The 13039-nt window shown below is 35.3% G+C and overlaps 1 protein-coding gene across 1 annotated transcript; it reads left to right on the forward strand.

Annotated features, from left to right (window-relative positions):
• Nucleotides 1-8090: 8090 nt before the first annotated feature.
• On the forward strand, nucleotides 8091-12372 carry LOC132314494 (protein DYAD-like). The gene is made up of 9 exons (XM_059813355.1): nucleotides 8091-8199; nucleotides 8385-8503; nucleotides 8600-9285; nucleotides 9392-9775; nucleotides 10016-10075; nucleotides 10167-10278; nucleotides 10388-10441; nucleotides 11358-11915; nucleotides 12169-12372. The coding sequence occupies exons 1-9, from the start codon at nucleotides 8091-8093 to the stop codon at nucleotides 12370-12372; spliced, it is 2286 nt and encodes a 761-aa protein (XP_059669338.1).
• The last annotated feature ends 667 nt before the right edge of the window (nucleotides 12373-13039 follow it).

Raw genomic sequence — 13039 nt, forward strand, 5'->3', positions numbered from 1 at the left:
TGCCGGAACAGTGGACACGACGCCGAGATTTCATAATTGAAATCACAGGCAAGTTCTGTTCTCTCTCTCTCCCGTTGGCCTGTGTTCTGTACATCCTTAGATAATCTCTAGGGTTTCTAAATTGATTTTTAAATTGAACCTTACATGCTTATTATATGTTAAATCAATTATTTTGTATGCGTGAATTAACTTTATTATAGTTCATGCAAGTATGGTTTAGTTACAGTGTTTGTTCTTCTTAAGTATGGTTAATCGGTAAAAGTTCTAGGGTTTTTATTTAAAACAAACTGACTTAAGTAAGGGGTGGGATGATTCTGGACATACTTAGGACTCTTAAGAAGAGTTTTAAAAACAAACAGAAGGAGTGGAAATGGCCGGGGTCGAAGCAGATCATCGGAAACTAAGAAGGAAGCGGAACAGTAGGCTCAAAAGAGGAGAGAGCCGGCTCCAGAAGTTTGGAGGCGGCTCCCCCCTTTTTGGAGGCAGCTCCAAAGTAATTTTGAGGCCGCTCCAAACACTTTGAGCCTGTTCCAAAATTTTTTGGAGCAGGCTCTCTTCGAATTGGACATTCTGCTATTTTTTTTTTTAACGAACTGTGGTTACTGTTTGAGCATAGGAACTGTTCTAATGGTTCTGGGATTTCACAGAGGAATTAGGAAGTTGATTTTGGTTGTTATTAAGATCTTAAATTGATTAAAGTTGACCTCTAAATTAATGGAACAAACAATATAAAAGTATTGAACTTTCTAAGATGCTAGCGGATAGGAAGGACTAAATTGCTAAATCTTGTTTTAAAAATTTTACGGATTGAAGTATGGACTTTAAACATGATATTAGGCTATACTAGAGCCACATTAAATAAATTAATGTCTTGTACTCTTGGATTTAACAGTAGGAAAGTATATAGCAGTGTTGGCTATTAACGGATGGAATGAGTTTAATTGTCTAATTTAATTTTAGCAATTTAACGGATTATATACATATTCATAAATCTTATTTTTGGTTGCATGCTAGGGTCATTATATATCATGTTTGATCTATGCATACCTTGGATGTTAATTGTTGGAAATATTGATTTTGTACTGCGATACGTGGAATTAAGCTTGGGATTTTAATTGCTGAAATATTAAGCACTACACTGCAATTATTGGGATTAGGGTTTGGACTTAGATTGCTGAACTAGTACTTAGGTTCTGTCAATCTAATTGGGTGTTGGCCTAGAATTAATTGAAGAATTAATTATATATATTTTTTGTCAATTACTTGGATGGATGCTGGATAATTAACTTGGTAAACTATTAAACTTTGTCTTGTTAGTTACGTGGATGGATTTTGGTTTATAGATGATGAACTGTTTAGATTTTGTTTATTGTCTATTTGGATTATATGGATGTGTTTGATGTACTGTATAAAATGTTGCATCATTTGTGAATCATTTGCATTATATGTACCGGTATGGGACGGTGACATATCAGGGATGGATTAGATCAAAAAGTTAAGTCTTACCCCTTCATATATACGGAATGGATTAACTAAAACAGCTAACTCCTACATGGATGCATGTCCTGTCAACTAAAATAGTTGAACAACATAACGGATGGTTGTTTATATTTTCTGTTAGTAAAATGGATAGGGATTTAGTTAAAACACTTAAATCCTAATTTTATGTTGTGTCATAGCAACGAACTGTTGAGCGGCACTACATTGGTTTGGATGGAATTTATATATATAAACTATGGTACCGCGGTCTGAGCTTGAGTCTCATAGTCGACGGTTAGGGAGCGTATATGCAGTAGGATGCGTAGCTAGCTACGCTGGTTGAGGTATACCCTGTTAGGCTTAGGTAGTCATATCCACTCAGGTGCATTTTTGCATGTTGCCTTCTATTCAGGTTGAGACCCTCAACATAGCCTAGTGAGAGTCCTGTAGTGTGGTTATATGTATATATCTATTTATGGACTATATAGATATGATTGAGAAATCTAGGATGTATCTGCGTATCGGATCTCTGTTTGGATTGTAGTTAGGATAGAATTTGTTCGTGGACCTAACCCACTATTAATTTTCAGGTAACGGACGGTATCAGGTCTTAGAGCTTGTTCGTGCTGAGCAGAGACGACTACTCACTCTACCGATGACGTAGGTGGTTCCTGTATGGTTTAGTGTTAGATTCATTTTCGGTGGTTTATTTTTCCGGTGTTGGTTTTATTAGGGGTCCACCAGATGGATTCCCGAGTTGTATTAGATTTAAAGAAGTTAGATGTATCAAAATAATTCTTTATTTATTAAATTTTATTCTGAGGTTTTCAGTTTTGGATTATCATTCTAGTTTCTTTCCAGCAGTTTTTATTTTATTCCTATTTATCTTAATTATATTCTGTGTTCATTTATTACTAATTGGTTTGATATCCCCGGGTAATCGGGCGTGGGCCTGGCCAACCCGCATCCAGAAATTCGGGGGTATCACAACCTCTTTTATTGATGCCTGTAAGCATAGCAATACTAATTAATATATGAATATGTAGAATCATAAAAGAGCAAAAACCATAGTGATTTCAAAAGTAACTTCTACTGGACAATAAAAGGGGAAAAAAATATGTCAGACCAATCCAAGGAGCTATAATACAGGGTATATGAATGAGGAAGAGGGCGGTGGAGGTGGCGTTGTCCAGACCATAGCCGCCGTCTGGTCTATTGAGAGAAAGGGAGAAGTATTAGGTATTGAGAGAAGGTTTTTTTTTTTTTTTATGCATAAATTGTTCATGAGGGTGGATTGGTCCAATTTATTGAATTGTAAAGTTAAAAAAGTCTCATAAACAGTTAAAGGGTAATTTGGTTAATTTCTCATGTAAAGGGGTGTCTTTGTCCATTTTTGAACCTTCAAGGGATATCTTTGTCCAAAAAATAGGTAAATTTCCTCTTAGTGTCATTTTGCTAAACCTCAAGGGACCGGTGTGGCTGTACTTTACCTTTTGTTTTAAGAATGATTTCGTTAGAGGATAATGTTTTAAGGCATTGTTTGGTATGTGTTTTGTTTTTGGTGTTTTTGTCTTTGTCAGGTATCGTAGCTACTAGTAGTGAATAGTGGAAAAATATATTTGGTAAAAAATATTTTGTTTTGCACACTAAAACGTTTTATGAATAATAACAAAAAATCGAAACACCAATTTGATGTTTTTACATATTTCAACACTGTAACAACGGGTATTGTAGCGATAAACAGTAAAAAATAAAATTTTATTTTTTGAAAAACTCTTAAATGACATTTTTAAATTAACCATTATATTTTGCAAACTTATAATACTTTTTTACCAAACATATTTTCATATATTTGTTTCAAAAAATTATGTAACAAATGGATGTTACAAAACATGCTTCCAATTACTATGCAAATCACTTTATAACAAAATATTTTACTTCGGTTAAAACAAAACACCAAAAAAAAAGTGAACCAAACAGGAATTTTTTTTTTTTTTTTTTCTGAAAGGTATAATATTTTAACAATTTATCACACTCTATACCACAGTATTTGTACGTAATGGCTCCGTATTGAAATTCGTGTCCACGTGAATATGAGTGTGGGAGTCCCCCCAAATCAACACCAATTTACTTTATAGATATTGTTTATTTGCCCATCATATTTTGCTCTGTATTTTTTGTTTGTATCGGTGTACGATAGTAGTAAAGCAAAAGCACAAAATAAGTTTGGTAACGTTTGCTGTGATTTAAATAGTACCGAAATATTTCTGAAAAAAAGACCAAAATTCAAAGAAAAAATTCGGTGTTTCTGATTACTTCCGCACTGTGACAAAAGCATTATACAATAATAAATAAATAAATAAAAACCCTCTAAAATGACAATTTTAACCATCTATTGACCTTTTAAATCTTATAATAAATAAAAACCCTCTAAAATGACAATTTTAACCATCTATTGACCTTTTAAATCTTATAATATATTTTTACCAAACACGTTTTCATATTTTTACTTCCAAAAATCTTAAGACAGATATACGTTGCCAAATAGTACGTATTGAACACATTTAAAGCTGCTTCGAGTCAAAGCAAAAGTACAAAGTAATTGTAATTGCCAAATGACCCTGAGAAAGGGGATGAATATTGTAAGAAATTATTATACGATCAAGAAAGCATGAGTCCCAGAACAATCACCATGTGACGTAGACAAATTAATGAATAAAAAATATAAATAAATATTATACATACACTATCAAAAGAAAAAAGACAAATAAATAGTCCTTTTAAATAGTCCAACTTCCTTTTTAAGGTGTCCCAAATTAACGGTCTCATTTAAAAATTTAAAATAAAATAAAATATTTCATATATAATTTACCTTTTAACTTTTCAAAAAATCTATGTTAGTAATATATCTATTTAAACTTAAAATGACAACTTTGCAATTTTAAAAGGGGACAGTTCAATTATCCATCATTCACAAATAGTCATACTGAACTTACAAATAAATTATTAAATACTTGTACTAAAGATACATAAATATCCTTATGAAATAGAAATGAAAAAACTGAGTTAAAACCTTGAAATATTTTCACCAAATTTTCTATATTCCTTCCATAAAAGTAGATCATTCAATATATATATTTTTGTTTGAAAGTAATTTAGTCTCATTAAAATAGTACATATTGGTGAAAATGAAGAGAAGATATTACATGGTTTGCGTGAACGTGTGTAACAAAGGTTATTTCCCCCCACATCAGATCAAGATGCACTGACAGATCCAGGGGGTTTGGGTGTGCTCAAGCCCACCAAAAAAAAAAAAACCTAATTTTAGCATAACCCCAAAAAAAAAAAAAATTATTATTATTAGTATTAGCCCACCCAAAGAAATATTAGCCCACTCCATTAACAATTTCTGGATCTGCCCTTGTCCAGATGGGAAAGTGATTGGGTATAAATGGATGAATATGCAGTACTACCCAACAATTTGAGTTTTTAAGTAAATGGGCAAGTATCCACTCGTTATAGTTTTTTTTTTCTTTTTCTTTTTTTAAGGTAAGCCTGTATATATAGAAATATGAAAAAGAATATACATGAGGAACAACTGTCCCCAACAACAAATACAAAGGCCACAAATAGAAAATAAGCAACAGGCACAAGGCCACAAAAAGGTAGCAGGCTGAAGGCATAATGCCACAAAAGGTGAAACAAGGAGTATCATCTGCTACCCCTGTAGCATGCATATACTGAAGTACTAGTTTCAAACAAAACACCAACCTGACCAAGTATATCCACATCTACGAAATCAGCCAGATGTGACCTCCATGTATGGAACAGCCCTTGAAGTAGAGGTTCTGCAAGTCATTGAAGGACATAACTTGTCTTAATTGTGAGCCGCTTCTAAGAGTTACAGAAGCTAACCTTGAACGAGTGGAGGATTTAATCAATGAGATAATGTGCTGAGGAGAAAAAGATTATGTGTTAAAGGCTCTTGAATTCCTTTCCATCCAAAGAAAGTAGACTGCTGCTGAGAGGAGCAATTTGTGCACCAGAAATTTGCTTGGAATCCAATTAGTGGAGCACCAATCAACCAATTCAGTCCAAGGCCTTGATTGATATGTGAAACCTGTGCTCGCTTCTTTTATGAACCTCCATATGTGAGAACTAAATTTGCAGTTGAAGAACATGTACATTGTCTCATAATCTGAATTACATAAGAAGCAAGCATTTGTGTAATGCTTATCCACCCGTTACAGTTAGTATCAGAGTCAGACCCAGTCTTTAATCCTGTGTCACGCCAAGCGTCCGTCTTGGAAGGCGTCAAGGTGAGCTAGACCGGGTAGGCAGTGTGACCCGATCCGCAACGAGGGCATTTCGAATTTGGGTAAGAGAGAGTGTAATAAGGGTTATTTGTCCACATCGAATTCAGATGAGAAAGTGATTGGGTATAAATAAGTGGGTATGCAGTACTACCCAACAGCTTAAACTTTTATGTAAATATAGACTTTATTTAGTTGTTTATTTGCATGTCAAAATTGATTGGTCCAGATCAATAATTTCAAAACGATTTAAAATTTTCTCCACAAAGAAACATCAACATGTATCTTAAGCTGAAATAAATTTTTATTCACTTTATAATGGAAAATAAATTGCATGAAACAAATATTTTAATAATTTTTTATTTTTTTGCATCCCCCAAATAATAATAATAATACATAAATAAATAAATAAAAATAGGACTTTTGTAACGTGGCGAGCAGATACTGGTGAAGTCCGTTTGGAAAGCGAGGCTTGATGCTACAGCAGATTAGAACTCTATAACAGAGTCACACGTTCAAGCGCAGGGACAGGGGTTTACTTGTAAATTACCTGCTTGAATATAGTGGAGCAGAGAATTGTGGTTAATACAGCTCACAATCATCATCTTTCTGTTAATTCGTGTGAAGGTTCATTCCTACACTACGTGCTACTACTTTGCTCTGCGATTCTTTTCTCTCTTCAATCCTTTCCGCAGAAAACATTTCTCTCACTTTCTCTCTCTAAAAAATCGGAGAAAAAGACAAGCTTTTTAGGTTATTTTATTTCTGCCTAAAGGTGTACGATCGATCACTTCACATTTTCTTTCTCGGTTTCTCTCATTTTCTCTCGTTTTCTCGGGATTGATTTCTCTAAATCTGAGCTTCAAACACTCTAACAAAGAGTCTCTGGTTTGAGCTAGGGTTGAACTAAAACCACTGAAGCATCAAGGTACGTATATATATTATTCTTTCTCCTATTTTCTTGTATTTTCTCTAGCTAATCTCAATTACATTTGTACACATGTATAGGCATCTAATATATATATATATATATATATACACACACACACACACATATACATATCTGTATTCTTGAGAAAGGGTTTTTCTTTGTTGTATGTTTTCAGTACAAACCATTTACGTTTCTCTGCTTTAATTTCTAGGGCAAAAATGGGTTGTTTAAAGTTCAAAACGACTTTAAGTGAACTGATGTTCTACAAAAATGGATTGATTCCTAGAGTATATCTCTAATTTTTAGATCACCATTTTTGTTACTTTCTAGTTCTAGCTTGTTCATTTTCCTTTCAATCTAAATCGAGATCATATAATTATATGTATTAGGTTTTCCATATATTTAACTCAGTTTTGAGTTTTGATCTGAAAGCTAGTTCTTGTATTACATCTCTCTCTCTCTCTTCTTGTTGTTTCACAAAGAGCGGCAATATTAAATTCCTTACTATACATAGACTCAACCTTTCAGACATTCTTTTCGATTTATTTGGAAACCCCAAAAACAGCACTCAGATGTTCTACCCAACTTTTTTTTTTTCTGCGATCGATATATGTAGAAAGTCATAATTATCACCTTTATTACAAAAACTGAATTTTTTTTAATGCTTTCATGCTTCAAATTAATTAAAATCAAACTTATGATCATCTGTATTATATCTAGACTGTATCATCTGTTTTATATCTACACTGTATCATCTGTTTCTGTTTTGTTGTTAATTTAAACATTTTTACTCTTCATGCTCTCTCTCTCTCTCTCTCTCTCTCTCTAAATTCAGAGTATATTTTATTTTCTCTCTCTAAACCACGCATGCTTTTCTATCAAAATTCTTTTTTTCTGTTTGTTATCCTCTCTTCAGTCTCTATCGCACGCACACGCGACTCTTTCCACCTAGTTCACGCGCCTCCTGGGCTAGCTGCTTGAGAGTGAGAATTAATAAAACCAATCATGTAAGACAAAAACACCAACATTCAATATGAGGAACCCTCCTTCACTTTCACGCGCTTCCTGCGCGTGTTAATTAATTAATTCTGTTTAGCTTTAGTCTCTGTGTGTATATGTATTGTTGTCACCACGAACGCAATGAAATGATGAATGAATGTTACTTAATCATTATGATCGTTGTTTGCACTGCACGGACGGAGCATATAAATCGTAATTACAATATGTATATTCTTTCTAGAGAGAGGGTGCATGTGGATTATGTGATGGGGATTTAGTGTGTGAATTCTGTGATGTACGTAAATATATCTGTGTGTATATATATATAGAGAGAGAGAGAGAGGAAGACAAAAGCGGGACAGAGAATCATGTACTTGGAATGGCAGGATCAGCAACAAAGCAGCGTCGACGCCGCACAAACCCCAAATATGGGCGGACACCATCTGCTCACAGCCGACTGTACCCACCACACCAACGGTAACGCATATCATATATATCTTCTCGTTTCCTTTCCCTTGTCTTACTACTCCTGATCACTCTTTTCTTTCTCTCTCTCTCTCTCTATATATATATATATCAGTGCTTAATTACAGCTTAATTTTCAAGCAAATGATAAAAAAATATATACATGGCTCATCACTTGTGCTTCAATGCTTCAACAGAAACCAATTCAGAAATTGAAGATGTGGAAGTGGGTTCTTTCTACGAGGTTGATCATACTAAGTTACCTACCAGAACCCCACTTCAACTCAGATCCATCCGACTCGTCATGGTACTATCTGTGTGTTGATCATTTAATTTCTTGTTAGTTTTGAATGGACCATTAATTTGGATGGGTTTTTCTTCTTCTTTTTCTCTTTTTCAGGTTTGTGAGAAGACTGATCTGTTGAACGTGTCAGTGAGATATCCAAGCGTTGAGTCTCTTCAATACTATTTCGCCAACGGAATCAGAGAGAGGTCGATGTGCCCTAAACTGGACGACAAGTTCGTTATGGGGACAAAGCTCGCCGGAAAAGCCCTTTTCAGGCAAGTCCCACCTGAGGAATTTGCCCAGAATAAGCATCTAAAGGGGTTCTGGTTGGTGAACTCCGCCTCTAATAGTTCTAAGTCTGAGGATAATGTCTTATCAAACAAGGGCACATGCTTTGCGGCGCTAAAATGCAACGGTATGGTTCGTTGGGGTGTTCGCCGTCGAGTCGCATTTATCGGCAAGCATAGAGAGAATCAATCTCAATCTGCTTACAGCTTCGTTGAAGAAGAAGAAGAGAAAGCAAAAGAGGAAGAAGTTGAAGAAGAAGAAGAGAGAGAAGATGATGATGATGAAGAAGAAGAAGAGAAAGGAAAAGAGGAAGAAGCTGAAGAAGACGAAGAGATAGAAGATGACGATGAAGAAGAAGAAGAAGAGACCAAGAAGAATCGCAAGAGAAAGCGTAGAAGATCAAGCCTTGTTCAAATGCCAAAGAAATTAATTAAACGCGAGAATCGAAGGCAGAGTAAGAGTAAAATTAACTATTGCAGACAAATAGTCCTCAGTGACCCCAAACACAGGTGGTCTGCAGAGAGGTACTGACGAGTTACTAAAAGCAGACATTCAAGTTAGTTCTTTACAGTTTGATAATTTGTATCTAATGGTAATGTGTATATGCACTGTATTATTGATTTTGTGAAGGTATAAGCTGGCAGAGAAAAATCTACTGGAGGTAATGAAGGCCAAGGGTGCTGTGTTTGGGAAGCCAATTCTCCGGGCAGCGCTGAGAGCGGAGGCTCGCAAGCGAATAGGGGACACGGGTCTGCTAGACCACCTCCTAAAGCACATAGCCGGGAAGGTGGCTCCTGGTGGTGCTGATCGGTTCCGGAGGCGGCACAACCCAGAGGGAACTATGGAGTATTGGTTGGAGAGTGCTGAGCTCTCTAATATAAGGAAAGAGGCTGGGGTTGAAGACCCTTTTTGGTACCCACCACCAGGTTGGAAGCCTGGTGATTGCCCCACCCAGGACCCTATCTGTGCCAGAGAATTGAAGCAGCTCAAGGAACAGACTTCCAAAGTAGAAAGGTAATAGTATAAGATTCAATAAAAGTATGTTTGAGAGTACCAAATTCACGGGTTGAATTTAGAATTAAAGAAAAATTAGTTAAAATTTCGGACTAAATATCTTTCAATTTCAAGTTCAAAGTGCGTCCTAACATAAAAGTATATACTTACCAAAAATAAAAGTATATGTTTGTCACACACACAGTTGTTATTTGGGTGGGTCTTACCTTTGGCTTTTTGTCTAATTGTTTTGATGAATAGAAAAATGGATGACATGGTATCCAAGAAAGAGTTGGAGGAAGAACTTGCCAAGCTAAGGAGGTAAAAGAGCAAAAAAATTTATAAAGAAAATGTAATTGTTATTTGTGTTACCAGTGAATATATGTGACCTTATTGTTTGTTACCTGAATAGGGAGATGGAAGAGATGCTATTAAATAGGCAGCAAAAGGCACAAAGTACTCAAGCCATTGTGGTTTCAAATTCTAGTGTCACCAGTCAGAAGTTGAATCTTGATTTTTCATTGGTACATATGGTTGATTAATTTCTAGCTAGAATGAGGCATACTGATCTTCAAATCCATCTAATAAACTAATGGCTCTCCATTAACTATTTTCTTTTACTTATTTTTTCAGGAGAAGTATGAGGAACAACTAATGACCATTTCAAAATTTCTAAGTGATATGAAGGTATTTAAGAAATTGATGACATTATTACTACATGACTCCTTCAATTTCTGTTAGAAGATTATATGATTAGTAAATCATATGTGTGTTTCTGAAATACAAAGTCAATTTAATGTTTCTGAGCTTCTCAATTACTACTTGGAGTAATTGCTAGAACAAGCAAAATCTAAATTTGGGACAGGACTCACATACATGCTAGTGCATGAAATTAATCCTGCCTCTCCAACACCCAGGTGTTTGAAAAATTATTACTTTAGAATTAAGTACCATGTACTAGTATATTCTTTCTGGTGATGCATTAAATGCATCAACTGTGTCCCCAGTTGGTATTGCTTATTTTAGCATTCAAATGTCTGTACTTGCCCATCTGGGAGGTTCATCTAATTCATGTATGATTCAGATTAGATTACTTCAACTTCAAGAATATGTGGATAACACATATGCATATAGGCTATATAGCTTACACATGAATAAATACCATAGATTCATAGTTAAGATGTTGTGATTATTAAATCATAGTATGTGTGTTTGAACTAGTAAGTCAATTTCAATGTTTGTGAGCTTCTTAATTACTACTTGCTAGAACAAGTAAAATCTAAATTTGGGACAGGACTCACAGTGTTTGAACAACTAATACTTTAGAAGTACCATATATGTATATTCTTTTTCTGGTGATGAATTAATTAATGCACCAACTGTGTCGCCAGCTGGTATTGCTTATTTTAGCATTCAAATGTCTTGTACTTGCCCATTTGGGAGGTTTATCTAATTCATGTATGATTCAGATTAGATTACCTCAAGAAGATGTGGAATTTATATATATATATATATAGCATACACATGAATATCATAGTTAAATAGCATGATAATGATGAGTGGCATTGCATGGTATGCATTTATGTGTATCTGGTGGATGCAGGAACAAACAAGGAAACTTATAAGTTCCAAGGGGGAAGAAGCAACTACTACAAAGTCAGACTCAGCATTAATGGTGTACACAGAGTCCTGTACTGAAAAAGAGAAAAAGAAAGAAGATAAGGCCGGCAAAGCACTGGTAGTAGTACAACAAGGAGGAGGTGATCAGAGGAAGACAAATACAGCAGCTGAAGTAGCAGAAAACACAGCTGCAGAGGAAAAAGCAGCAAAGCTTCAAAGGCTGAAGAGTGGGTTCAGAATCTGCAAGCCTCAGGGGACATTCCTGTGGCCAAACATGGTCCATAACAACAAAAACACCACCACCATGTTGTCCCCTCAGGTCTTGATCCCTACCCCACCTTCAGTCAATTCCTCCACCCCACCTCAGCTGATCCACCACCACCACCACCACCCAACCTTGGCCGAGAAGCGCCGTGCCGTCAAGGTCACAGTCTCCACTGTCTCTAAAACTCCCATGTCTGATGTTGAGGACAACAGTTGCTCTCCCACTACTACAACCTCCACCCTCATCAACCTCAATGAGTTACCCACTAATTACCCTGTGAGTATTTTCTTTCTATATATTTTCTGTAGTACTTCATTATATTCATTCAAGAATATTATTTATCCAATTAATTAAGAAAAATGCTGTAATATTTAAACCGCTCAAAACACTAGTCCATGGGTTATCTACCCGCTTTCTGGGTCTAATTTATCTGCTGAAGTAGCAATTTAGAAATTGACCCATCATTGATTTGATATATATATATATATTTATATTTATATATATATACTTCATTTTGGTTGCTGTGCAGTTGCCTATGAGAGAGATGAGTCACTCAGAGATGGATGGGAGTTCTAGGAGTAGCAATGGAACTGGAGGGGATTATTATTATAATAAGATTGGCTACAGCACTAGGCAGAAGGAGAGTTCAAGTTTGTCAAAGCAGCATCAAGTGGGGACCTGGTTGGCTCTGGGTTCTCCCAACCCTGCATTGGACTACCCTAACCGTGGATAAATTGGGACCTACTAGTATCATGGTTTATTTTTGTAGTCTTTTGTTAATAGAGAACCTACTTTACTTAGGTCACGTGACATGTCCGTCTAGCTAAAGGAGCACCAGTGGTCTCTTGGTCTTTATTTTGGTCTTGTTCTCTAAAGGCTAGGGTTCCTATTTTTGGACTTTAGATACTTTGATTTGGTGATGTAAAAAGAACTTGAAAAGGCAGGAATTGAGATTTACTACATATGTATTGTAATGGTGAATCACGAATTTTAATGGTAATCATTATCTTTCTTTATATTATCATCCCAAATTTTTCGCAAACATATATAATATATTCTAATGATTGGTTAGTATAAAAATAATAAGGCACTTTACCAATTATATCCCAAGTGTAATGCTCCAAAAATTAATGATGACTCGTCTGAATTAGACTCCACCAGAATAAATCATTGGATAAATATGGAAAACAAACGCTGATTTTGTTTAGAAAGAAATTTAAAGAAATTAGAGGCGCCAAGAAATATAAATAAGAAACGAAAAATACATAAATAAAAACGTTACAAAAATAGGAGATCAAGGGGACTTTTAAAATTTTTAATGTTATACATCATGTGATGTTTCCAAGAATTATGCTAACTATTGAGGAGCCGGTCATCCAAAAGCCGCAAAGTTACATGGA

This window comes from Cornus florida, unplaced genomic scaffold (assembly GCF_030987335.1).
Source record: "Cornus florida cultivar Cherokee Brave unplaced genomic scaffold, ASM3098733v1 CherokeeBrave_3.0.0_Hap2_Chr06, whole genome shotgun sequence".
In the NCBI taxonomy this organism is placed as follows: Eukaryota; Viridiplantae; Streptophyta; class Magnoliopsida; order Cornales; family Cornaceae; genus Cornus; species Cornus florida.

Bases quoted from the DNA above. Each gene is read 5' to 3' on its own strand.
- LOC132314494 (XM_059813355.1), top strand. From the start codon at position 8,091: ATGTACTTGGAATGGCAGGATCAGCAACAAAGCAGCGTCGACGCCGCA. The intron at 10,279-10,387 runs GTACATATGGTT...TTATTTTTTCAG, and splicing joins TGAATCTTGATTTTTCATTG to GAGAAGTATGAGGAACAACT. The intron at 10,442-11,357 runs GTATTTAAGAAA...TGGTGGATGCAG, and splicing joins AATTTCTAAGTGATATGAAG to GAACAAACAAGGAAACTTAT.